This window comes from Anopheles ziemanni, chromosome 3 (assembly GCF_943734765.1).
Source record: "Anopheles ziemanni chromosome 3, idAnoZiCoDA_A2_x.2, whole genome shotgun sequence".
Lineage (NCBI taxonomy): Eukaryota > Metazoa > Arthropoda > Insecta > Diptera > Culicidae > Anopheles > Anopheles ziemanni.
Genome location: NC_080706.1, coordinates 80,952,359 through 80,978,612, shown reverse-complemented (window position 1 = coordinate 80,978,612; position 26,254 = coordinate 80,952,359). Strand labels below are relative to the sequence as shown.

The following is a 26,254-nucleotide window of genomic DNA, read 5'->3' as shown; positions in this document are numbered from 1 at the left end:
AGAGTATCTTAAGTATTTAGTGTGGAAGGCAACCAAACTATAGACACGCATTTCCATACATTAGCAGACTTACGATTGTAGTTCCCACAACAGTGGTTGTTCTTGCGCGAGTTTTCTTTCGGGGTATGTTTCGGATGGCTTCAGCTGCGTTTTATAATTACCCGGGTGATTTTTGGTGGAAGAGAGAGTTTTGCTTTATTGCAACTATCTTTTATAACCTTTTTGTAACTCCCTTTTAGTTCCCCTTTTTGACGTAACGGGTTCGGCCCTATAAATCAATTATGGCCGTAATTGCCATAATTGCCTATGTTTTTGTTTACGTGTTTGAATGTCAATTTTTGCCTGATCATCCTCCGCCCCCTTGACACTCGTCAACAATTATTCTCCACGTGGTGATAAGCTCAGTTTGTTGCCTCCGGTAGCAAGCAAATTTTAGCGATTGGCCTAACCGAAATTCCCTTTGCAGTTCTTAATGTTACCACACGTGTCAAACTATCCGTGCCGGGGTGCGTCTCAACTATCCGCGCGAGTGGCCATTGTGTTGTAGGAAGAGCCTCGTCCATCAGGATTGCCAGTCTGCCAGGTGCGAAATCTGAATTGCTGCAGGTCTTCATCGTATCCCTTTGCATCTCTTGTAGATACTCGCTGGCCCAATGTTTCCAGAAGCGCTGGACGAGCAGTTGCCACTTCTGCCACTCGCTCAGGGTGTACGTCTTTCGGTTTGAATAGTCCGGCTCGGGGATGGCGTTCATGGATGTGCCTATAAGAAAATGTGCAGGTGTTAAAGCGGCTAAATCGTTGGGGTCGTCCGACATAGGCAACAGCGGACGCGAATTCATTGCTGCCTCTATTTGGTGCAGCACAGTGATGTATCCTTCATAAGGCAGTCTCGTGCTGCCCAGCTGGCGAAACAGGTGTCTTTTGGCGGTCTTCACTGCAGCTTCCCACAATCCGCCAAAGTGTGGAGCCCTTGGTGGACTGAAGTGCCAAGTGATGCCCATATCAGCACAAGTCGAAACGATGATGTTGCTTTGCTCCTCATCATGGAACATCTCGAATAGCTCACTAAGCTCCCGGGCTGCGCCTTCGAAGTTTTTACCGTTGTCCGAGTAGATATGGGACGGACGTCCTCGGCGCGATGCAAACCGTCGAAGTGATGCTAGGAAACCAGCAGTGGTCAAATCACCCACTAGTTCCAGGTGAACAGCCTTCGTAGCAAAGCAAACAAATACGCAGAGGTATGCTTTGGCGGGCTCTGCTCGTTTGTGGATCGGTCGTAGGTAGATCGGCCCAGCATAGTCCACTCCGATGGTCGCGAACGGTCGATTCGGTGTGATCCGCGATGATGGTAACTGCCCGATTTGTTGCTGCGCAAGTATGGGCTGTTGGCGAATGCATCGTAAGCAGTGCCTAACGACGCTTTTCACCAGATGTCGTCCGTCGAGTGGCCAAAATTCTTCGCGAATCTGGGAAAGCAGCAATCTTCCGCCACCATGTATGAGTTCTCTATGAAGGTGCTCTGCGATGCGGCGTGCGAAGATGTGCTTCTTGGGCAGAAGAATTGGATGTTTCGATTGATAAGGCAGTTGTGAGAGCTTGAGGCGCCCTCCTACTCTCATAACTCCTTCGCTGTCGATGAACGGGCTCAGACGTCTAAGTGGTGAGCGCTTTGGAACCACCTCACGCTTCCTCAACCGCTCGAGCTCCGTTGGAAATGCGTCTTGCTGTGCCAGCTTGCATAGCACAGTTTTAGCAGCTTCCATGAGGTCCGGAGTGATAGTTGATGACGCTGGGGGCTCCAATGGATCGCGGCGAGTACGGCACTTCTCCTTAGCATTGCGCACGAATCTAAGGCAATACCCAATGACGCGTAGAAGCTTGGTGTATGATGAGTACCGCTCGAACCAAGGATGCACTGTCTCGATGACGGCAACCGCTGCACTCACTTGACGAATCTCTAGCTCGGCACCATCCGCAACCGTTGGTGTTGAATTTGGCCATTCAGACGCTGGACGAATTAACCACTCTGGACCGCTGCTCCACAGTGCACTTTTCACGAAATCTGCTGCGGTCACGCCTCGTGATACCAAGTCAGCAGGATTCGAACATCCCGCAATGTGTTTCCAGGGATGGAGATGTGAGTAGGCTTGCACCTCCGCGACGCGATTGCCTACATACGTTTTCCAATTGTTGGGCGATGAACTCAGCCAATGCAGCGTAACTGTCGAGTCGGACCAAAAATATGACTCCGCTGATTCGAGTCCCATCGCCTGCTTCACACGATCGTATAAATGCGCTCCTGTAACGGCTGCATTAAGTTCTAATCGCGGTAATGTAACCCGTTTTAGTGGTGCTAAACGTGACTTCGATGCTAATAGCGAGATTCGTACGTGTCCTTGTTTGTTTTCACAACGCGAGTAAATACATGCACCGAACGCGGCTTCAGAGGCATCACAAAACGTATGTAACTGAACGCGAGAATCAGGTAAGAGAGCGTAGCGATCACTTTTATAACCGGAAATAATTGGCCAGTCGGATTTAATGGATGTCCACTTTTTATAGATGCTGTCAGAAACAGGATTATCCCAGCCAGGCTTCTGCACCCACAATTCCTGCATCAGCAACTTAGCGCGAATGATGATCGGCGATATCAATCCTATCGGATCGAACATTCGGGAGATGCCAGAGAATATTAACCGCATTGTGGGGTAGCTAGTGTCGGCGTCGATCCGCGACTCGAAGGATAAAACGTCAGCTTCGGGCTCCCAAGCGATACCGAGTGCCTTTATCTTCTCGTCGGGCATAAATTGAAGCGTTGACTGCGTTCCGATCTGATCCTCCGTCAAACCAGAGAGCACGGCCAACTTACTAGAGGTCCATTTTCGCAGAGAGAATCCACCCTTTTTTAACAATTCATCGAGCTCCTCTCGTAGCTGCTTTGCTTGCTCCTCTGAATCAGCACCACCGATGAAGTCGTCCACGTAGAAATTTTGAACCAAAGCTTGTGCAGCATGCTGAAAGTTCGTGCCTTCATCCTCGGCCAACTGCAGCAACGTACGCGTAGCCAAAAAAGAAGATGGAGCAAGCCCGTAGGTCACCGTATTCAGCTCGTAAGTCTCCACTGAAGCATCCGGTGAGAATCGAAACAACACGCGTTGAAACCGACGGTCATCAGGATGGACTTCTATCTGCCTGTACATTTTCGCGATGTCACCAACGAGCGCTACTTTGTAGGTGCGAAAACGAAGAATTATATCCAGCAACTGGTCTTGCACTACTGGACCGACACGCAATGCATCGTTTAGCGAATATCCAGTAGATGTCTTCGCTGATCCGTCGAAAACGACCCGGAGCTTTGTCGTCGTACTAGATTCTTTCAAAACGGGATGGTGCGGTAAGTAATACCCGTGATCATTGTCTGCTGGAGACGTGGGAGTCATGTGCCCCAGTTCCAAGTACTCTTTCATGAACTTGTGGTATTCTTCTTTTAGGTCTGGATCACGTTGGAGTCTTCTTTCGAGAAGTATGAAGCGGTGCAAAGCCATATCCCTTGACAGTCCAAGTTTGTCAAAGAAATCTGGTTGCTTCGGAAGACGAACTATGTATCGACCCGATGGATCCCGCTGGGTTGTGTTTCGGTAAATAGCCTCACATTGGCGTTCTTCGGGTGAGTAGCCATCGTTGAACCATAACTCTTCTGATTTCCAAAACCGCTCGATGGATTCTTCTAGAGTTGTCATACAAATTACAGCTGTCGTGTGAGCAATATTAGAAGTGCCTTCCGAAGGCTCCGGCGATCCAATCGAACCAGTGACGACCCATCCGAATACGCTTTCCTGCAGAGTTGGAAGGGTAGGTGCTAGTTTGAGCTGGGCGCTACCTTCGAAGAAAGCAGCATAATGTCGAGCGCCAAGAATAATGTCGATTGCCGAAGATTTGTAGAACTCTGGATCGGCTAGGATCAACTCGGACGGGATGTTCCAGCTCGTCGTGTTAACGTCCCGCAGCGGCAGATTAGCCATCAACTTGTCGACAATCAAAAATTCGACACCCACTTCAAACTGTTTCGTTCGTGAGGCAATCTTCGCGTGAACGGATTCTTTCAGCGGACGGGTAGATTGGCCTGCACCCTGCAGCATAACATTAACCTTCTTTCTTTTTAGCCTCAGTCGATGAGCGAGCTGACTGCTTATCATATCAGGCTGCGAGGCACTGTCCAAAAGTGCTCGAGCTGGATGAACTAATCCGAAAGAATCAACTATATTGATGATGGCAGTTTGGAGCAAAACCTGCGTTGGTGCTCGCTCCATTGCTGCTGCGAAAGTTCGCTGAAGATTTGCCGTGTGATCGTTAGTGGCTGGTCCAATGCTCGCAGCTGGCATGGCAGTGGAGAATGTTCCGGCAGAGTGATCCTGTGACGTGTGTGAGTGCAACATAGTGTGGTGTTGTGAATTACAGTGGCGGCATTTGTACTGCGAAGTGCAGTCGCGGGCGCGGTGATTGTCTCGAAGGCAATTCAAACATAATCGTGCGTTCAATACGGTGCGATGGCGTTCGTTCGGGCTCATTGCAATGAATCGGGAACACTTTGCAATAAAATGCTCTGAATCGCACAGAGAGCATTTGCGTACAGCATTTGATGCCGCTGCAAAGCTTCCGAGCCGCGTAGGTGGCATCCGTTTTGTATGATGTTGCGCTTCGCTAAAACTGACATCCTGCTCCTTGTTCACCGATAGCGTTTCAAGCACTCACATACGGCGCTGCAAAAAAACAATCAGGCTAGCATACGTCGGGCTTTCTTCGTTTGATGCGTGCTCCTCCCAGTCCCTCAGTGTGCTTGTTGGCAACTTGGTGCACAACAAGTGTTCCAGCAAAACACCCCATGTATCCGTCCTTTCCCCAAGATGGTCAAGTTCTGCTTCCACCCGTATCAAACGAGGCTCGAAATCGGCGCGAAGAGCTTCATTTTGCTTGACCTCCTCTTCGGTTGTAGCTCCGTCTTCAAGCTCCTGCTGCAGCTTTTCAAGATCTTCACATAACCTTTCGAACTTGGATATTCTGGCTTCTACTTCAACAAGATCACGGTCTTGTTGAAAATCGCGAACGAAGCTTTCGTAACGGCTGAGTGAAACGAGAAGGATCGCTCTTCTCGACGAAAGGATGATGGGTTCCGCGGGCATTTTGAATCGAAAAACGGCGTACGTAGCGTTTATGGTATCGCGCAATGAAAACGGCCCGAAATCGCGAAGATAAAATTAACCAACGTTCGTATTTCAAGAATCCTGGTCACGGCACCAATGTTCTTGCGCGAGTTTTCTTTCGGGGTATGTTTCGGATGGCTTCAGCTGCGTTTTATAATTACCCGGGTGATTTTTGGTGGAAGAGAGAGTTTTGCTTTATTGCAACTATCTTTTATAACCTTTTTGTAACTCCCTTTTAGTTCCCCTTTTTGACGTAACGGGTTCGGCCCTATAAATCAATTATGGCCGTAATTGCCATAATTGCCTATGTTTTTGTTTACGTGTTTGAATGTCAATTTTTGCCTGATCAGTGGTACAACGGGGTTTACAAAATTTCTTTCCACCTGAAATATCAAAGAAACATCACATGTATAGGAAATTTATTTGATGCCAGAAACCTTCTTCACTTTCACCAAGTTCTACTGTACGTATGTAACCGAAAGGTGAAAGAAAGGAAACAAATTGAAGCTACCAAAATGAAGGATGTCGTGCCGGCGTTAGTCAAAGCCGCATTAGAAGCCCCCGCGCTTTTCTGGCATGACCCAATCCTTCATGCCTCATTCCAGTTTCGTTTTACCGCTTCCCTACACACACACACACACTCATTGCCCAGCCCTTGGCTCCCCCGCGAACACCGAAAAGCCTTCCCCAAAAGCCTCCGCTTGCGCTCTGCTCGGGTTTTAATGAGTGTAATTTCTAGTGATTCCCTCTTAAAGCCCGTTGTTTCCCCCACGCCCTACCGCCGACATCTAGCCGAAATGCAACGGCAAGCGAGTTGAGTTGTCAAAGGGGGTGTTTCATCCCTCCCAAAAGAAAAAGAAGACCCGCCACTTTTCCCGAACGAAAGGAGTAGAAATGAGCCTCAAACGAACGAATCACCACGGGTGATGAGGAACGTTGGTGTGGTGGGGGTAGGTAGAAGGGGGATGAAAGAAAAAATTTGAATACCTCACCACATCCGCCAACCGCCACCCCTCCGCGCCAGCAATCCTGGGGGTGGTGGTGGATCAAATTCCGCCAACAAACGCAAAGGCAGAAGCGGTTTCAATGACACCGAGCAACGAAGCAAGCGAGACGGAAACGGTCGTTGATAGAAGCAGTAGTAGTAGTAGGCGGTGAGGCTTGCAACGGTTTCGTTCGTACCATAATGAGGGAAGGTGTGCCGCCTGCTGGAGTAGTAGACGAAGGATCGAAGGCTGAAAGCAAAAGCAAAAATAAAAAAGAATATCCTATCTTAATTCCGTTCTCGACGACCGAAAACGGCCGAGTAAAGAAGACAAACGACTTTAGACTCGACGCACCAAGCAGCGGGTGAGTTGGAAAAGTTCTTTTTCTTTTTCCTTCCCAACAGCATCCAGCTTCTCCGGGGAGAGGGGACGAGGGGGTGCGGTTGGAAAATCAAAAGGATTCCGTTGGAAAAACAAGCAGGCTGAAGAAGAAGAAACGGATGAAAACGGAACGCGGAAGAAAAAGTACACCAACATCCGGAGTGAAAAAAAGAGAAGAAGAAAGATGGTCGACAAAGTCCTTCACCCCGTTTTCCCTCCCCCTCCCCGAAGGCAGGCGGTAGGTAGGGAGGTGAGGGAAAGAGTTTTCTCATCTCATTTACATCTCAAACTCGGTCCGAAGGAAGCGAAGTAGCAGTAATTGCACGAGTAGTAGTAACAGCAACAGCGCCCAAGTAGACGACGGCTCAGGTTTTCCCTCGGTCCGCTTTCTTTTCTCGCACCGCACCCCTGGTATGTACGTTTCGCTTGCCTGATTCCGGTTGCTGAAGCTGTGTGTGTGTGGGAGGCCGCGGGTTAATGTTGAACATCCCCTCTGCCCCGGTTCCATTCTTCCTTCCTCGCGTGGCGGTTTTATTACGTAGAAACATCCGCGGAATTGAGCAATGTGCCGAGCGCGCTCACCCCCGAAAGAAAAGCCGTTCGGGGATGAACAAGTAAAGCAAGCAAAAAGGGGTGTATTTACTTTTCATTAGCCGGAATGCGCACCAGGAGCGTGCGGGAGACAATGCTTTTCCCTGCGGTTGCGAAAACGGGACGGGATTATTTTAAACCTACAGGCAACGAAAAAATAAAATAAATATAAATAAAGAATACAAGTGGAAAATACCGCACTAACACCACGACAGTGTCGGCCGTTCCGATACACTGGACACAGGGCTGTAAAATAAAATTCCCTACTTTTAATTCCTTCACTTCCTTTTGCCTGACCGAGGGTGGGCGGGGGTGGAAAGTACCGACGCTTTTCGCCAGTGTACGTGCGTACCGACGCTGTGTTGTTATTGTTTTTCATTATTGTCCTTTTTTGCTATCGAGAGGTTTCGCCGCGTTATGTACAACCGGTTGAAAGTGGTGAATAAAAAACACAAAAAAAACAAGAGAATAAACACAGAGAAAAGTAACAAAAATGACCGAGCGAAGGAAGAAAACTCGCGCGGCGTGAAAGAACGCGCGAAATTTTCCAACCTCCAGACAGGATAATCAGAGCACGCTGATAAAGCAACACGCGCGAGATGGCGCTTCCGTTTTTCTCGTCTCCCTTCGGCGAGCGAGTGCGAGAGTGAGAACGGGGATGTTTTGAATGAGCGAGAGTGAGCAAGGAAGAAAATACACGCACACACACATCTTTCGTGGAAACCCCTTAACATTAATCTCATTAACAGCTCGCGTTTCGCTCGTGCACCTTCACTCTCATTCGCCTTCTTTGATACTGTTTTCCCGTACTTTCCAGGGGAGTCGTTCAATCCTTCTCTGTTGCTGCCGGCTACGATGCTCCTGTGTGTGTGTGTCTGAATGTGTTGTTGGCTTCGCTTCAAACACTAATGAAGAGCGCGCTCGGTAAACAAAGGAGAGTCCTTGAAGAGCGCAACAAAACAAAGGCACATCAAAAGCCTACTGGCGAAGGGGGGAGTTTTTCCATGTTTGTACCATCACAGTTTGCACCCCTTTTTGCCCTTAGTCGTTGATAGCGAGAACGCTGATGCGCTGGTGTGCGTGAGGCAGTCATTTAAATTAAATGGCTGCCACTCGGGTCGCGTTCGCCTCCTACGCCGCACCATGTGCGCGCAGTTTTTCGCGATGGTGGCCCCTTCGCTTGGAAAACTGTTCATCGCTGCCCCATCTTTAACGCTCTCGTTCTTGCGCTGGCTGATGGCCTCATTTAATCCCACTCATTTACCCATTATCTATCCCTTTCGTTACTTTATTCGCGCTCGGTTACGTGCGCGATAGGGTTTCGTCGCCACATCCGGGTTTCCGCGGGACTGGATCGTTTTATCCTTTTATCATATTTACATACGCTTTCACCCCAGCCAGCCATTCTCATTTTACTTACTGAACCACCTACACCGAAACCATCATGGCTTTGTTCCCCGCATGGACCCGAATGAACCGTTCGCTTCTTCGCCCGGGGAATAGAAGTGGATGAGCAACCTTCCCTTTGCTTTCGGGGCTCGGAAACTTCACCTCGTCCCCCGGGCGTAGGGACGATTGCAACATTTTAAACTTCCATTTGCCTGCTGATGAACCACGCTCGAGTTTGCATGCTTTATTACTTTCCCTTTTGTCCATACTATTCCCACTTTTTTTCTCCCTTTCTTTCATTTCGTTTGTTTCTTCCTCTGCTACCGGTTTTGCCTTGGCTGACGTCTCACCGGGTTCTGTCCTCCTCAGGTAACTGTATTTTCCGTTTTGGTACATAACCCTGCGTCATGTGCGCTACACCGCTTGCTCCTTTCCACTTTCTTTTCGTATAGCAAACCTTTCGCTGCTTGCTGTTTGTTTCAGGGTTATTGATTGTTGCGAGGTTCCATCGTTCTTGTATAATTAAGTTAACCAGGTATTAAATTTTTCTTTCAATGGATAAGATTTTTTGGGAGTATACATATTACCAGGATATATTTTTCTTGCTTTAGGTAGTTTTATTTCATTGTTCCTTGTTAAAGTAAATGATTCATCTTGTATTCATGGTTTAATTTTAACATCGTTTTCCCCTTTTGGTTTTCATACATCTTTATCTATCTGATTCGATCCCTTGAGGTAGTTACAATTTCTCTCTTCAGTGGCGTTTAGTACGCGGGTAATTGGCTTACGAACGATAGAGTTTTTGTTTTTTTTTTGCGATTCTAGAGCATAAAATTTGTACTGTGATTGTTAATGTTTTGTCCTTGTGTTACTTTCATCTGCTTGCCGGGTACGGTTTATTCGATGGAATGTTTGTCGCAGCATTTGTGCCTCTTCCGTTCAGTGGGTTTGGAGTTTTCTTTATCCAACATCTAGTTATACAGGAAACCTACATATCTGTTTCGAGAGTTATCTATTTCGAGAGACGATAAAACAATCTTACTTCAAATGCAGGAACGCAATTTAAACTCAACAAGATTTTCAGAAAAGGGGAAAATTTTGTTAAATCTTTTGATTTTGTTGTACCGAAACGGCTTTCGATTGCACATTTGTCCTTAACATTTGATTACGACTTGAGGAGGGACACAGTTTTGGCATGATTTTTTATAAATTATCTACTATCGAGTTTTTTTTCACATGCTGGCATAACTAGCAGCAATTTTTTCTTTGTTTTCATCGAGAACATTAACAACTATATTATTACTTTTATTCTGGTATTACGGACATCTAGCACTGAGACAATTTCGACTAAAATACAGTTTACATTAAATCTATTTTTACATTGACTACTTCTTTCGTACTATTTACAGACACAAACATCCAGCTTTATCGATCGTCGCACCCAGTCGTTCGTTTTTGTCGGCTTTGCTTGCATGTAAAGAGGAAAAGCTTTATCCCATTTTGAAACATCCTGGGCACTCTTTCCCGCTACCTGGCCAATGACACAACAACACAAGCCACTCGGACGAAAACTGTCACCAGAGTTCTTGGTCCAGATTAGATGCATGTAATTATTTCCACTATGCGGAGGTTTGCATTGTGAAGTATGGCCTTCCCATGGTTTTGTGCGTCTTAAATCACTCAAGGACATGCGAGTTGTAGAAGGAAAATTTGAAAAGCAACACAAATGGGTTGTAAAATCCTTACGGTGAACCATCTTTCGTTTTCCGGCTTCGCGGCCAAAAACATTGCAAGAGACCTGGAACGGATCAAAGACCTCGAAATGGTTTCCGAGCGGTCCCGTCGAGGATGGATCGGTTTATGGTTTATTTTGTCGATATTTATGGCCACAATTGGAGCAGACACCCCGAAGGGACTAGCAGAAACAATCGAGACGCGAACAGTTGTGCACTAGGTATTTGCTTGAAATTTTTGCCAACATTTCCGTCGCTGCAAAGGTTTGATCGATGTGGACGGCTTTCGTTGGTCAGATTTTATGCAAACACCAGAAACGCATATGCCGGTAGGTACTGTCGGCGAGGGACACTACTGCCTGGTCACGGCCTTGAGCGAAGAAAGGGCAAAGATGTTTGCTTAAAATTTGCAAGGGCACCACCGTGAAGGTTTGTGTTGGTTTATGTTTTTTTGCAACTCGCCTTATTTTCTCGTTCAACGTTCCCTTTTTTCCCTGTGGCAACAAAAGGGAAAGCCCAATGTGGCCAATTTTTGCAAACTTGGAACGCACTGCAAGAAAAGGCCAGAGTGCATTTGTCCCTGAACGAACATAATGAAAAATGCACATCGTTTCTTGCAACTCCTACACTTTGTGTGTGTTTGTAGAAACGATTATTCGTTTTCGAATTATTAAATTAAATGGTTCAATGCTTGGGTTCCATTGTTCCGTACCATGGTTGAAATGATTCCAGAGTGTGAAATTGAGTGTAAAAACCCTTCCAGCCCTGTATATTGTTATCCCATATCAGTGCTACTCAAGAAAAACCCCTTTTCGACCATTCAAACCCTTTTTCAACGTGCTGATGTGTGAAAGGAATTCTTCTGCGGAGGAAAGGAGTCTTAGTTCGCACCGTAAGGATCATGATTCCGATAGATCCTTCCGGCCACGTCATGGCCAACTCGCTAATTGCATTCAATCGAGAAAACCTTGCCCTGCATCTGACACAGATTCTTCGAAATCACACGGAAGGGTGTAAATTACGTCTAGGAAAAATAAAGTCCAACCCCGACGCAACCCTAATTCACACCCTTATCAAGAAATCATCAACCCCTGGTCAGAACTTTTGGTCTTTCTGGAATGGCCCTAAAAGTGTCCGTTTGGAAAAAAAGAAATCTCTTTCCCTCCACACACACACACACACACACACACACGGCTCCAGGGCGATGTTTTCGGAGGTTTGACCCTTTTCTGGTCAAACAACCCTTTTCGGTTGTTATGCGGAATCCATTCTACACCTCCGCCCCCTTCCGCCCAGCCGACGATCTATGGCAAATTGTTATTTTATTGAATGAAAATCACGGCTCGATGGGCTTTTGGGATTTCGAGGAAGCAACTCTCGCAAACCGAAAGGGTCCTCCGCGCCGGGGGGAAAATCGAGGGATTTATCGTTGGCGTGTCGGAGCTTGAAAAAATAAAAAAAAACAACATCCCTACACCCGTGTGTGGGGAGGAAGTTTTATTGAGCCAGCGATAAGAGGACCTTTTATAACCGTATGTAAAACATGTCCTTAATCCAGCCGGTGGACAAAGGCCAGCGAGTGGAATTTACGGCTTTCCAGACCGGCCCGGAAGGGGGACAAATTTTTTTTCCTTCATCCTAAGAATGCGTTTTACATCTTGTATCTCGATTTCTGCAGGCTATGGAATTTTAAAGGAAGAAAAAAAAAAGATGAACTCTTCAAGTGTTTGTCGACCGAACCAGAAAGGATGCCTCGGGAATGAGTCTATGAAATGGTGCTGCTGATTGTGTGGGGAGGATGCGGATGCAATGAAGTGAAAGGAAAGAGTTGATCCCTTTTTCCCCCCGAGGGAGCTGGGTTTTGGAAGTTCAACAGTTGCTTGGAAGATTTAAGTTACATTGCAGCATCCGATATGATTTAATGCTATACGGTAAATTAAAAAGAAACTTATACAACAAAATCAAACGTAAAACCTCCGAAGTGGACAAACGAATGAAAAAAGAACGATATCGTGATAATGATCATATATAAAGAAATAAATAAGGAAACGAAAGAAGTTTTGTTTGTATTGATTTTTACCATACGGCTTTTTTAAATATGTTTTATTTTCGAAATAAAAATAATATTTAATAGATATCTATAAACGAACCGCACCCACTCTGCCAGCACCTTAAGCTAAACAGTCTAACCCGTCTACCGAACCGATTTAAACTAAAAAACGAATTTTGATTTGCTGCCGCATTTTGACTTACATGGTATCGTCAGGTTTGGATTTCGACTCGGAAAACAGCCGCGATTTCCAGTTCAGTTAAAAAAAAACACTTTGTTCGTTTGACGTTTTCTCTTCGCTAGATCTTAAAAGTAGAACTTACAAACTAAACGAAATCAAAAAAATAAAAGATAAAACACCAACAAACGAGAATAGTGGGAGAGAGGTGGAGAACGTGTTCAGCTACTAAATATGCTAGGGCTATCGCTTCTTCGAGAAAGTTACAAACAGCCACGAAACAATGATCGGTCTTCCGATCGATCCTTCTTCTAATTCCGGCTTGCTTTGATTGGAAGGCTTAATGATACCGACGACAACGAACAATCAGAACAAGATCGACACGCTCTTAACGGGATGTTGTAAATGTTTTTTATGATTTCCCTAAAAATGATGTGTTTCCATTTCCTTTTGACTAACGATGGATGCTGTTAAAAATCTTGTGTTAATGAAGTGTGTGAGCTCTTTTGGCCTTTTGTCCCGTTTTCATTTTACCATCATTTCTTTTCTCTTTTTTTTAAGTCGTGTGCCGTCGTCTGGATTTTTCTTTGCTATTGAGGAGGAACTTGTATACCAATTGCCGTTTGAACGTGGGTGACCACCAAGACCCCCCATCGGACAAACGGACAACCAACGAAATTAATTGCGAACCAAAAACGAAAGGCATCAGGCAGAATACGAGTGCTGCACCGAAGGGGCGAGGAAACAGTTCTTAGGACACGATTTACCGTCCGTTCGTAGTACTCTCCGATCGGAGAAAGGCCTTGCAATTCCGGCCTTAAGCTAGTCAATAGTAGTACCTCCCTGAATGTGAGCTATCTTCTCGTCGTTCTTCTGGGCATCAGTTCAGGCATAGGAGTCCAAAGGATGAATCCACACCGAGGGGAAAGGGGGTGGGGTGAAAGATACACAAGGGAACCGTGGACTCATCCTTCGGACGGGTGAAGTGGGTAATTAAGTTACTTTGTACAAACTCATCAGAAGGTGTCCTACTGTTGCCTGAGCTTTTTGGAGAAATGGGTTTGGATGCCATTTTTGGAGACGAACATCCGGTGCCTGAGCGGGTGGTTCCCGGTCTTTCCCGGTAGTCCCGCTCGTTACCGAGGACTAACTATGTACAGGTAAAATACAGCGTTCTAGAAACGGACAAGGAAGCTCTTCAAAAGATCTGCGGGCCATGCGGAAACCCGGCTGTGAATCTTCCTCTCTTCAAACGACGTCTCACATCTAGAGGTTACATTCCGCAAACGGTTGTAGGTGTATATAGATAATGTATATAACTATAAGTGTTGTGTATACGAGAGGAGAGCGTGTTGGAAGGGACTTTCTATATATGGCATCTGCTCGTGCTTCTTTTGTTCGCTTTTGTACATCGACCGCTCCAAAGTAAGACTCTCCGAATGATCATCGTAATTAATCTAGTAGTAGCTCCGTAGAGGGATTGGCATCTTGAGGTTCAGTTTGGTTTTGGTTTTGGTTTTGTAACAACAACGACTAAGAGTGTGTGCAAGAGGGTGTACAGGAGGGTTCCTCCAAGAGACCTGCTTACGATTCCATGCCGGAGTGGCGTAGCTGCTGCTGCTGCTGCTGTTGCTGCTGTTGAAGGAGTTGGCGCTGCTGCTGGCGTTGCTTCAGGTAGAGCGTAGCGGCGTCGTCCAGCTCGTCCAGTTCCTCCATCGAGACGGGCGAGCGGGGCGAGTGCATGCTGAGGTCCTCCGGTTCCGTCTGCTCCGGTAGCTCCGACTTGATGTGCACGATCTGCTGCGGAGTTCGTGATCGGCTGCCGGCGCGTAGATCCATCGCCGACGAACCATGCTCCGACGGCGACGAGGTGCTGCCGGTGGTGGTGATGGTAGTTGTGGTGTTGTTGGGTGTGTGTGCGAGCGTACCGAGGTCCGTCGGACTGGCGAGCGGCTCCGGCACGGGCAGTGGACCAAAGTTCAGTGGCAGCGTCAGTCCCGGGAACTTCTGGTGCAGCATCAAGGAGTCGGACTTGGAGAGTTCCATCGAGATGTCGCTCGCGTCGGACCCGCACGCTGACTTGTGGTCGTAGAGACCGCTCATCGCGGGGCTGATGGCCGGCGTCGGTGGGCTGGTGATGCCACACTTGTGATGCAGCAGATGGTGCCGCCGCCGGTAGCTCGAGTTGCACCTATCACAGTGGAACGGCTTCTGCCCGTTGTGGCTCAGCATGTGCGCTTTCAGCTGATTGGAGTCGCTGAACTTCTGCTCGCACATCTCGCACTCGTACGGTTTCTCGCCCGTGTGCACTCGTAGATGGCGCCGTAGGTTCGCCACCTGTACAAACTGCCGGTCGCAGTGCGTGCAGGAGTACGGCTTTTCACCCGTATGCAGCCGCATGTGCGTCTTGAGATGATGATCGCGCGTGAACCGCTTGTGACACTCGGGGCACTCGAACGGCTTCTCGCCCGTATGCGTCCGCTCGTGGTTCTGCAGGACGTGCTTGTAGCCGAACGATCGGTTGCAGATCTTGCAGGTGAACACCTTGTCGCGGGAGGGATCGCGCGAGGAAGACGTCGAGGAAGAGGTTGTGATCGTGGCGGGCAACTCCACACTGCCATTCGACTGTGGGGACGAACCGGACGTCGGGGGAGAGATCGGTCCCGGACTTACCATCGTCTCGTGGCTCGGAATGTCCATCGGGATCGAGTGGTGATGATGGTGATGGTGGTGATGACTCGGCGATCGCATCAGATTGTGGTGATGATGCAGATCCTTGGTGCGGGCCTGCAACTTCCGTTTCGACTGCTTCTTCTGCTCGCGTGGCAAAATCTCCGACGTCGTCGACACGATGTGGTTGTTGTTATTGTGACTACTATTATTGTTGTTGTTGTTGTGGGTGCTACCATTCAGCGAGCCGAGCTTGAGCGACTTCGAGCTCTTATGGCTGAGCGCGGGTGAAATCGGACTCTGAGGGGGAGGTGGGCTGCTATTGTTGCTCGTCGGTGTCGGTGGCGCCCAGGCGCCGAAAAGGGCCGCGTGCGGTGGGAAAAGTCCCGTCGCAAGGGAAGCCCGAAGGGACATGGGAAGCCCGGCGGCCATCAGGGCGGCCGCCGTCTGATTGGCTAACAGTTGTGGGGCGAGCATGCCCATGGCGGAAGCGGTGGCTGGATGGAACCCTCCGTACAGCGAGGGACTGTGCTGGTGGAGGTTCATGCCGAGATGATGCTGCTGACGTTGTCCGGTCAGTGGCGGTGACACGGAAAGGCTACGTTCTTCGTCACGGTTCATATCTTGCAACGTACGGACGGCGACTAATCCTAGAGGGCAACGAGAGAGAAAGAGAGAGCAAAGGGAAAGGAATCGGATTAGCAAAAAGATTTGATTTGGAGCACAAGTATTCTCGTACGCGTACGCTATTCATTCATCAATGCCGGATACTACCACACGCGCCCATCGGGGGGAGAGGGAAAACATAAATAAATACTACAAACATCCGCCCGGAATGCCGGTACTACTCCGAAGTGTACGAAGCCGGCGGGGATCGAGAAAAAAAACCCCTGAGAGCAAATAAAACACACACACACATATATATTCGAGTCGCGGCGGAAAGAAAAACCAACCGGCCATATAAACGCTCACATGGAGTGACTGAAAAACTCTCCTCGTCCTTATGCTCCGGCGGCATAAACTCACGTATCGTCCCCTTTCGTTGGGGCGAGCGCACACACTCTCAAAGCACGGAACGAAAGGATCAACATCCAACCGACATGTGTGTGGAAAAGCAAAACAAAGCCCCGCGCCCTCCGGTGGGGTGGATTCCTCCTCACCGAACCATGGAAAAGTAAAAATAAAGCAAAGGAAAACCCGGGGAGCTCCAGGACGATGCCGATGACGCGGCAACACGCGGCTCGCCGTCGTCGTCGTCGTCGTCGTCCTTGTCGTCATCGTCTGCGTCGGGCCGAACCGTCGGCGAGACGATTGAATGGGTTTCAATGAAAGGATGCCTGGGACTACTGGTTGCTCCGGCAACACACGTGGCCCAAGCGTTGGCGCGCATTTTGGGGCGGGTTTGCTTGCATGTGTGCGGTTTCTTGATGTATGCTGCCACTTTGTTTCTTTTTTCCCCTTCTCTCGGTGCTTTTCCGTGGCGCGAATGAGAGACGGCTTTCGCTTTCTTCCGGTTTGCCGTCGGGGAACTGGGGACAGCCGGCGTTTTCGTGCTCTCGGCGCCAACGACGCCAACTAATCCTTTATTTATAACCATTTTTTTTATTACAACGTATTTATTATACGCTTGTTTGCGTTTCGGTTTCATTTTCAAAAAGAAGAAGGTAGCGAGTACTACCCCCGTTCCGACGAGGGGCACACCATGAAGGGGTCCTTCCGGGCAGCAAGTGAAAGAGTTTGCGAAACCCTTTTTTCTGTTTATTTGTTTGTTTGTTTTTTTTGCTGGTGCTTTTCTCCTCTGTTTGGACTTCTGTTTGATGAAAAGCATGAACGCCACACATATGTACGTTCGTGGAAAGTGAGGGGAGGATGGTGATGTGCGTGCGCGGTAAAGGATCAGGAAGGATGGAATTACTTTCTGTTTACTTTCTGCGTGTTTATATGTTGTATTATTTTCGCCCATCGTCAAGCCCGGCCTGTGAGTCGCTTGATTGCATTGTATGGCCACGGAGTTGGAACGGAGCGGAAAGGAAACACTCCGACGGGGTTTTGGGTGGGAAAGGGTGGAAGAATATTAAATGAAAATAAAAGGGGTCCTTGATGGACGGGGTTGAGAAATGTACTCATTCTAGGTCGATAGAAATATTATTCTATTTAACTGTTTTGAATGAATTTATGTAAAAGCTAAATTATTTGCTTCAAAAACAATTAAAAAGCAAGTTTATTATTACGAATACGAAATTTAGAAGATTTTATTACAAAATTTATTGCAATTTGCTGCAAGTATTGAAAAAAAATTAGTGCAAATGTAGTCTAGTAGCGCGGAATAGCTTTTAAATGAGTTGTTAGTGTTTTGTTTCTCCTCAATTCTGTTTTTGAAAATTTGTTCATATGCGTTTTGCAAACGTTCTGTGTTTTCATCATTACTTCAAATTTCAATCACTTATTATTTTACAAAAATGATTTCTAAATTCATCCTCATTGAAAACATTTTAAATTTTGCTTCCTCTCTAAATTTCCACCACAAATAAAAGAAATGTGTTTTTAAAGTGAAAGCGTCGATGGAAAGTGAAAGTTCCGCGAAAACTCACGATGGCATTGGAATGGATTTATCGTTTCCATTATATACTACATAGCACCTTGCTTGCTTATAGTATTTTATGCGAGTGTGTGAGTGTTTCTATTCTGGTTGGATGCTGGCGGTGCCTTTGCGCATGCAACGAATCGGCGGTGGCCCCTGAAGCATCCTGAATACGCGACCATTATTAATGAGCGGACCGGGAAGAAAGACGCTAGATGCGCTTTATTTTCATTTAAAAGAAAACCCCCCAGTTTGACGTGCGTTTTGAAGGGCAATGGTTGGCTTAAACCCGTAGCTTTTAATTGAACCAATTAAAATTAACTCCTTTTGACACCTTCCCCCCACGATGCTTGTTTCGAAGACAAGAAGTAGCTCGATTCTTTGCTGCGTCTGGTGACTCTTACCTCTTGCTGTTTGGGCGTCCTGTAGTAGCGACAAAGCCATAACTGCTTTGTCGCCGGTTCCGTAGAATTCCGTTGCCGGGCTGTGAACACTGTGCGAACAGTTCTCGAGCCTGCCTGGTTCTTCTTGGCGATATCTTTTTGGGATACCTTTCCACACGACTTGTTGGAAACCACGTCACTGATTATATTTGCACTAGTTTCGCTTTGCTTCGTTCTGAGCGGCACTCAGCACTGCACGCTGTTGAATCCTTGCCGATTGCACACGACCGCCTTCAGAGGATGCATCTGGGATCCGGGATCCAGAGGGAAGCTACTAAAGGTACTTTGTTTTGCGCGGTTTGTTCGTGTTTGGACAAATGGGCGGATTGTCACCGTTTCACCGGAACTTGCTTTTCTGCTTCGGGTGCACAACACCTGTAGGGTTACGACTCACCGATGTCCGGGATTGATTTATTTTTCGTGGTATATTAAGCGGATGTTATACGACATCCTATAATGGTAGCACTTGTCGAAGGGTACACACGCTTGTATTAGCACTGTATTAGCACTGTTTGTCTCTCTTCTCGATGGAATAAAATCGCGCCAAATAATTAACCGGGCACCGGGTTTTGAGCTTCCCTGGAAAGGATAACGTCCACTCGGGAAGGCAACCGATTCGTGACTGACGACTGCTGCCTCTTGACTGACGATGGTTTGCCCCCTTTGCTGGAATGTCACCACACACTCACACAAACACACACAAGCGCTGGAAAACTTCGACGTTAAAACAATCACACCCGACGACTGCCGGGATGCTGGGCGCGCGTAAGGAAAAGTGTTTTCTTTTCCGCAGGAAAAACTCGCTCGTTTGGAAAACGCACAACCGTCGGCTGTGAGTGGCGGCACGCGAATGAACTGTCAGACGACGTAATCGGTGCCAGGAAGCGCTGCACACAGGGACTCCGCAAGAGAGGGTGAAGAAAAAATATGAAGAGGCACCAGCAGAAGGGACCACAACCCCCTCCCTCTCCCTCGGTCCGTGTCGCACCGCGCTCTTGCGCTCTCCCTCGCACCCACCCCGGTTCCTTTTTACCCCCGGGCCGGTGCTTCTTCGGGTGTTGGTGAGCAATAAAGCAAAAAAGTCCTGGACCCTTCGTGCGCGGTTCGCGGCGGCGGGTGGGGAACAGGGTGCAAAACAACGACTGACGGCGGCGGCGGCGGCGGCGAAAAACGTCAGAAATCAAAAGGGAAATCGCACGACGAAAAGCCCGTCGGAACGAGTTTGGGACCGCGCGTGTATGGCGTTCTCGTTCACTTCTGCCTGCGCTCGACACCGTCGGAGAGGACACTGTCTAGCGGCAAAACCTTCGAACCGTTCGGAACCACGTACATCGCCGTTAGACACACACACACACGCACACGAACGTACCTTACCCATTCGTGATTATTTTCCATCGTGCTCTGACAAACGGGATCGAGCCAAACACCGTGTGGTCTTTGTTCCACACACGCACATACCATCTCCCTCTAGCATAAGATGTTTCAAAATGAAGGGTCATCTTCCCCTCTTGCTATGTTTGCTCTTTTTCGTTCCCGTTGGCGCTATCGCAGTCTGCCAAAATATTCGCTTCCAAGCGACGAGTTTCTAGCGGTTCACGGATTCTAGGGGACAGGAGAGAGGGGCCCCGTCGTGTATGCGTGCTATTCACACACAATTAAAAGTTTTTCACTGTGTATTTGAAGCCCTGACTGTTCAAGCCGTCCCGGTGGAAGAGAAAAAGGGAACTTCGTTGTCCTTTCGAAAGGGAAGTTCACTTTTCCCCGCTTTCACACGCCGCTTTTTTCTAACACACACTAACGAATTCTCTCTCATTTTTTAACGCAGTACTTTTCAGTTTTTTGTTGCTTCGTCAACTTTCCCCTCCCGGTTTGAATTCAGTTCCGATGTGGTTTATGCTGACCTAGCACAACATGCTGCTCCCTTCGCAACAGTTTCTTTCGTCCTTGGGGTGCGTGGATTAGTGAAGAGCAGAATGTATTTAATGAGTTTGAACGACAATTTAATTCTTCGTTTGATGCTGTTCGGTAATATTCCCTATCAAGATCTTCAACTGGTGATCGTCATCTTCAGACGGATCCTTGCTGCTCTTGTAAGCGAAAAGAGATCATTTCCCTCCCCTACCTGGTACACACGCACCAACACCATCACACATCGACTAACACATACTCAAACTGAACGGATTCTTCCAACGAGAAGGGTTCGTAACCGGAGCTGCTAGCTCGCTCTCGGAACAAGGATGAAATGAAAGGACTCCCTTTTTCGGGAGCGAGTTGTGAGAAAAGGTTGGATAAAACAAAGTAACCGAACAAAACAAAAAAAAAATGCACCCCAAAGTAGGCAACCGGTTGTCTCGTTTCATCACACAGTCAGCATAGATGTCCCATTATGCGTACCACTTTCACTTTACGCACTTTATCCCCTCTCCTCGGTCGGTAGGGTTTTTGTTGTCACTTTTCTTTAATGTTCTGTTTCCCCAGCCTGGTCTTCCGGATGGACGGCTTTTCCTCATTTTCGGAAGCCGGACGATTCCCCGTCCCGTCTCCACTGTCATATTTCATGGCGCCATATTTCTTGTTCTAATCGTTGGTATTCAAATTTTTAATTGCTCCCGAATCGAGTAGTACTTGCGCAGAGAAAGGCAGCTCTTTGTTTTATTTTAGGCGTGGGACGTGACGTTATGGACGCGTCGACATCGTCATCGTCTTGTTGACTATAACCCGCGGGAGATGGAAGAGAAAATCTGGCTTTATCCGTCGTCAAATGGTCGTTTACTTTCGAGCATGATTTTCCTGCTGTTAGATTTATGTCTTTCGTCCGATTGAGCTACTTTTCAGTTGGGAGTGACGAGTACGAATCGCTTGAAGGCACGCCGTTCGATGATGTTCGATAGCGTCATCTGGTTTTACCGGAGTGAAACAAGTGAGCCCCATCGACTTATGACTATCGTTACATGGTACCAAATACATCCCAAGGGTGGAATCACTTCAATCAACTCTCCCAATCTTATTCAATAACCTGTACAAAGCTCAGCATGTCCAGTTCTTGGTGCGCTTTCAATAACTTTCAAATCCGAAACCGCTGGCCTTAGAAGGAAGCGATGAGGCGGATAGGTTTGTCCATAGGTTCGTAGGGCTTACGCAAAACCTACGGTCGAAAATGGCCAGCGGCATTCTCGCTGTTCCACCTTGAAACGTTTTGGGGAAACTATACTGAACCGAAGGTCTTCCACTGTACCCAAAAACCCGGGAAGTTCGGTGGACCGGTTGTGCGTAAGGTCGGCCCGAAGTACCGAGTTTTGTAATTAAAATCGATCGCCCTTTGGCCATCAGTCATAACCGCGTACCGGTTTTCCAACGCTCGCCCGTGAGGTAGGGTCTCTTTGGGAAGACATCTTGCGGCCGCGTAGAGTGGTTTACGTTCAGAGCTTAGGTCGCATTGCCAGCTACTGTGTACAGTTGGAGTTTGAAGAATCCCAAAAAAGGAGCCAACCGAAGGATAATCCCAGACTCGTCGTTAGCGCTCATTTAACCCTTCCGCAAATCTCTCGGAGAAGATAGCTTTCCTACCCGAGGGGCGGCGGTCAAGACTTCGTCCGGGTATCCCGCAGCGGCAAAACCACCGCTTCCCGCACATACCCGCACATGGTTGCGGGCGAAATGTATCCCTCCAAACGAGCGTCCTCCCGAACGGGGTTGGGCCACCCGAAACGAAAGGGTGTTTTGTTTTGGCAAAACAAACATAATCTCCGCACGGGAAACACATACCTTGGCCGGTCGGTCGTTTCGGCGGTGGAAAACAATGGTCAATTGCCTGCTCCCATTACTCCTCCTCCTTCTCCTCCTCCTCCTCCTGGAGTGTGTTTCCAGTTTTCGATCTACGTAAACTATTTCTCTGGCATCTCCCGCAGGGACAATCTACCCCCGAGCGATAGTTACGATGTCTCTTTTCGAGAAGTAACCCGTCTACCCGTCGTTCTCCGTGACCCTTCTACGTGCCAGAACTCCAACCAGCCTAGTCTAGTTTGTTTTTTGCCCTTCTTGTTTGCTTTTCATCTAATTTAATTTTATGACCCCTTTTACGGATCTCAATCGGTTTTAGGAGTTTGTTTTCGAAGTTCGTAATTATGTTTTCAAAACACGATCGGCCCGCGGCGGGCAGAAATGTGAGCGAATTCCGAACTGTTTCGTACACGGGAAGGAGTTGTCCTACCCACGCCCCTCGGCTCGGGGTTGAAGGGAAAGGATGACGGGTTTCCTTGGAGAGGTAGATTTTTCTCTTCTCGGGTATGCTAGTGTAGATCAAATAGTGTTGATCGAGTTGCTCTGGTTCATAAATTTGCAATTAATTCAACTGCTCGCGAAAGAGCAACCTAAACAAATGAGATTAACAACGACTCGATTTCGGGTATTTTCGGGGTGACTTTTAGCTTGATTTAAACTGTTCTATTTTTTTTTACTTTAATTTTCCGTTTTCAAACATTGCCAGCAATCTAGTCAAACATCAAAAAACCGTTGCCTTTTTGCCCGATCGTGTCTGAGAATGCACCTTTCCCCGAACCGTTAGCTGAACGCATGGCCCGCAGGGCAATTAAACCATCCGCAATTCAATCACTGCCTCGGTACAACCGGTCATTTTTTATGATTTTACAAGCTGCTTTTTTGCTGCCTTCTTTTAGCAAAACTTCTTCCAATACGCCCCCTCCAAGGCTAGAGGGTTCTGATCCAGATCGGACCCAAACGTATCGGCCATCTATTGCGGCAATCGGCTCCGGGGATTCGTTCCGAAAACCGAGACACCTAGAGGACAGCGGTTCTGGCCAGACCTCGTCCAATGCTCTAATGCTTTTTTGACGTTTGCAAATTTGACGTTTGATTTTTAATGGCCGCACCGAATAGGTATTTTTTATTACCAATGAGGCTGGGTAAACCGTTTGCCCTGTTTCCCCCTTTTTCCCTCCGGTGTGGTGCGTTGTGTGTGTGTGAGGAAAACAGAGAGTATGAAAGAGCGAGAAGCAGTGCGGGCTTTTTATGATTATTTTCTGAACGGCGAAACGATGCTCGGGAAAGTCGAATGGGTAGCAGAAAGCCAGGGTGAAATTTTATTCGCCTCGCCGCCATAATTGAGCAGGCAAATGTGGCCAGTTCACGTGAAACTCGTGAACGTGTGTAGGTGCTGTCGGGGTGAATTACGACATTCATTACCCGTCACCACCGGTGCAACCCCTTGAGACGCTAGGACGGAAGAGAAAGAGAGAGAGGTACCGTGACCTGGGGAAGGGCGGCCACCGGAGGAGGTACCGGCCAATAATATCAGATAAAAACAAACACAAACGGTACGGCCGGATTCGGGCGTCCAGCGGTTTTCCACCCTTGATCCTTCCAGTTCGGCCGTCGGGGGTGGAAAACGGACCGAGGGCATCGGGGTATCCTCCGCCAACCGGTGGGCGCAAAAATCGGCCCGAATTTGGCAGGCGGCACAAAGGGCCTACAATTAGGATTAAAATTTGGAAACAATGCACCGAAGGGTCAACAAATAATAAACCAAACCAGCCTCCCAAAACCTCTCGCCCGCCAGAAACGCCCGCAGATCGAAGGGACTTGTTGTGACGAACCAGCGCAGACGGAACTCGGACTTTTGCGAGCCCGATTGTTTTATTGCGGGCCAGAGTGAGGAAAGTGAAACATTTTTAGTGCCATACCCTCCTGGCCCGTCCTGGGAATATCCCCACACGCCCCGGAGCGCTGTGCTAGCCGCAAAGAAAACAACCAGGAGAAATGAGCAAAAAAGCAGTGAAAAACAAACCAAACTAACAAACCATCTCGAACATGCGAACGAAAAGCGCGTAACGGTGCGGTAATTTAAACAAATATCGTAAAACGTAATAGTTCTCCGGGCAGGAAACGGGCCACTCTTGGTCGGCTTGGCGGCGACTTTTTGTCCCGTCCGCTGGCCCGGATTTGTTTGAGCCTGTCGTCGTGCCTGGACAGGTTTGTTTGTTCCGTTCCGTGCAGCGGGCGCGCGATTTTTCAAGGTGCTGTCGCCTTTTTCGGACAGCCATTTTCCGTTCCAGTATTTTCGGTCAAATTTCTTAACGTTTTTGCGTAGAGTGAATTATCTTTTTTTTTTAAGACGACAGCTGCGATGAGGATTTCCATCCGTCCGATGCATACGAATGGTGACCGGTTTTTTGATCGCTCACGCTGAAATGTGCCATCAGCATGACGATGTGGAAAACTAGACCTCTTATGCGGTTCTTTCAACTATCGATGACTGGTTCTTCATTTTCCTATTTCTCTATAGATGTGATGTAATTCCTGAAACCTAAATAGTTGCCTTCTGGTTATTGAAGATTTTTAAAAAGGGTTTAACACAATTGAATAAGACTCCATTGTAAACGTCAAATGAAATGACTCATATGGAATATCCTTTCGTTTACAGATATTACTCATTTTTATTATGTGATAGGTTTCTGCCAATTGTGTGAAATGTGAAAAACATAAAAAAAATTACTAAAGATTTATAAAACATGTGTTAAAAACAGTTTACTTTACAGCTCGACTTTACATTGTTTCAAAATAATCATGGCTTTCGTAATGATTTAAATTTATGTAAAAAGATAAATCAAAATAAAATGTTAGTTAGAAATTGAACATTTATAAAAAAAGATTAAAAGTTTATGATACTACAAGTACAATACGACCTGGCTGTACAAATATAAAAAAAGGATTTGTTTTTCAATTTAATGTTTACGATTTGTTCAAAGTAAAACCCAGGATTTTTTAAAGTTACAGTAAATAAAAAGCAAAATATTATCAAAGTATTCGTATATGAACTAACAACACAAACTGATAAACATGCAAATAACTGTTTACACTTTTCACCAAACAAGCTTCGTCAAATCATTCACCATTTAATACCATTAAATGGCGATCAGTATGACAATAAAATTCAATACAAATGTTGAATAGAGAAAATAACTGAACAATTAATGAATTTTCTGACGTAAAATCACATTTGATTGTCTCCCAAATCTCTTATTCCCACCCTCCTGAACGATCCGTAATCTGATTGGCAGCATCATAAAACAGTAATTCTCCGCACGAGAAATCAAACGGCCGGTGGCTAATAAAAAACGCCGCTCAAAGTGTCAAACTATTTATCGTTATTTGTCGCGAGCGGCACCCGAAAACAGGCGAACCCTTCCTTTCGTTCCATCGCACGAGCGAACGAATCTAAATCTTCATCGAATCGACCACCATTGATCTTCGCTTCTTCCCTCCCGGCGAATGGAGGGTCGAAGCATCTTCACCTCGCGATCGTCGCGATGCGAGAAGGAAAGAAAAAAAAACAGACATCATGGACTAAGTAAGAGGAATAAAAACTACATAATCGAGCTGCACACGTGCGCAACCCGAGCTCGTGGGGAGAAGGAAGAGCATAGAACATAAAAATAAAAAAGATCGAGGGAAGCGTTTATAAAAAAAAACATCCAACATGGAAACATATCAACCGAAGAACCCCAACGTTGTGGCGAACACCGGGAGCGGGAAAACAGACGGGGAAAAGATCGAATGCGAACACGCGCACGTGATCATCGCGCACACGCTAAAGACGTTTCTCCCCGTTTTCGTGCTCACTGTCTTTGCCGCTTCTCTACCGGCTTCTTCATTTTGATCTAGTCTGGTGCGTGGTGTTTTCCCTTCCTTTTTTCTTAATTCCTCCCTGCTTCCGAGACGCGGTGAGTTTTTTTTGTGTTCTTATCCTCGTGCCACGGCAGATCGTTTTTTAATGCTACCTTCGTCGGGGTTGTTTTTCTTCCCTGTTTTTTATATTTTTGCTGCCCCAAGTAGGAATCTTCCTTCTGCTGCCTTTTGGCCTTACGAGCAAGCGTGCACAACCGGGAATCTTCTCCGCCGATGACACCGGGAAAGCAATTGATTGACTGTGAGCACATGTGTGGCTGTCTGTGTGTATATCCTTTCGTATTCCCCCAGGCGGATGGTGTTGCCTTTCCTTCTCGGAGTTTGTCTCAAGGATGCGTCGCTATCGA

General features: G+C 47.3%; 2 protein-coding genes across 2 annotated transcripts; both read right to left on the bottom strand.

Moving 5' to 3' along the window:
* Positions 1-401: 401 nt before the first annotated feature.
* On the bottom strand, positions 402-4,139 carry LOC131285591 (uncharacterized). Its single transcript, XM_058314451.1, has one exon. The coding sequence runs from the start codon at positions 4,137-4,139 to the stop codon at positions 402-404; it is 3,738 nt and encodes a 1,245-aa protein (XP_058170434.1).
* A 9,954-nt stretch (positions 4,140-14,093) lies between these two features.
* Positions 14,094-18,204, bottom strand: LOC131285590 (protein krueppel). Its single transcript, XM_058314450.1, has 3 exons — positions 18,165-18,204; positions 14,476-15,829; positions 14,094-14,382 (listed from the first exon to the last, which is right to left on the bottom strand). The coding sequence occupies exons 1-3, from the start codon at positions 18,202-18,204 to the stop codon at positions 14,094-14,096; spliced, it is 1,683 nt and encodes a 560-aa protein (XP_058170433.1).
* Between the last annotated feature and the right edge of the window lie 8,050 nt (positions 18,205-26,254).

Excerpts from the sequence above, each read along its gene's own strand:
- LOC131285590 (XM_058314450.1), bottom strand. The coding sequence starts at position 18,204 with ATGGCTTTGTCGCTACTACAGGACGCCCAAACAGCAAGAG. Across the intron at positions 15,830-18,164 it reads GGACGCCCAAACAGCAAGAG|GATTAGTCGCCGTCCGTACG; the intron begins GTAAGAGTCACC and ends GTTGCCCTCTAG. Across the intron at positions 14,383-14,475 it reads CCACTGAACTTTGGTCCACT|CACCTCGTCGCCGTCGGAGC; the intron begins GCCCGTGCCGGA and ends CACCACCGGCAG.
- LOC131285591 (XM_058314451.1), bottom strand. The coding sequence starts at position 4,139 with ATGCTGCAGGGTGCAGGCCAATCTACCCGTCCGCTGAAAGAATCCGTT.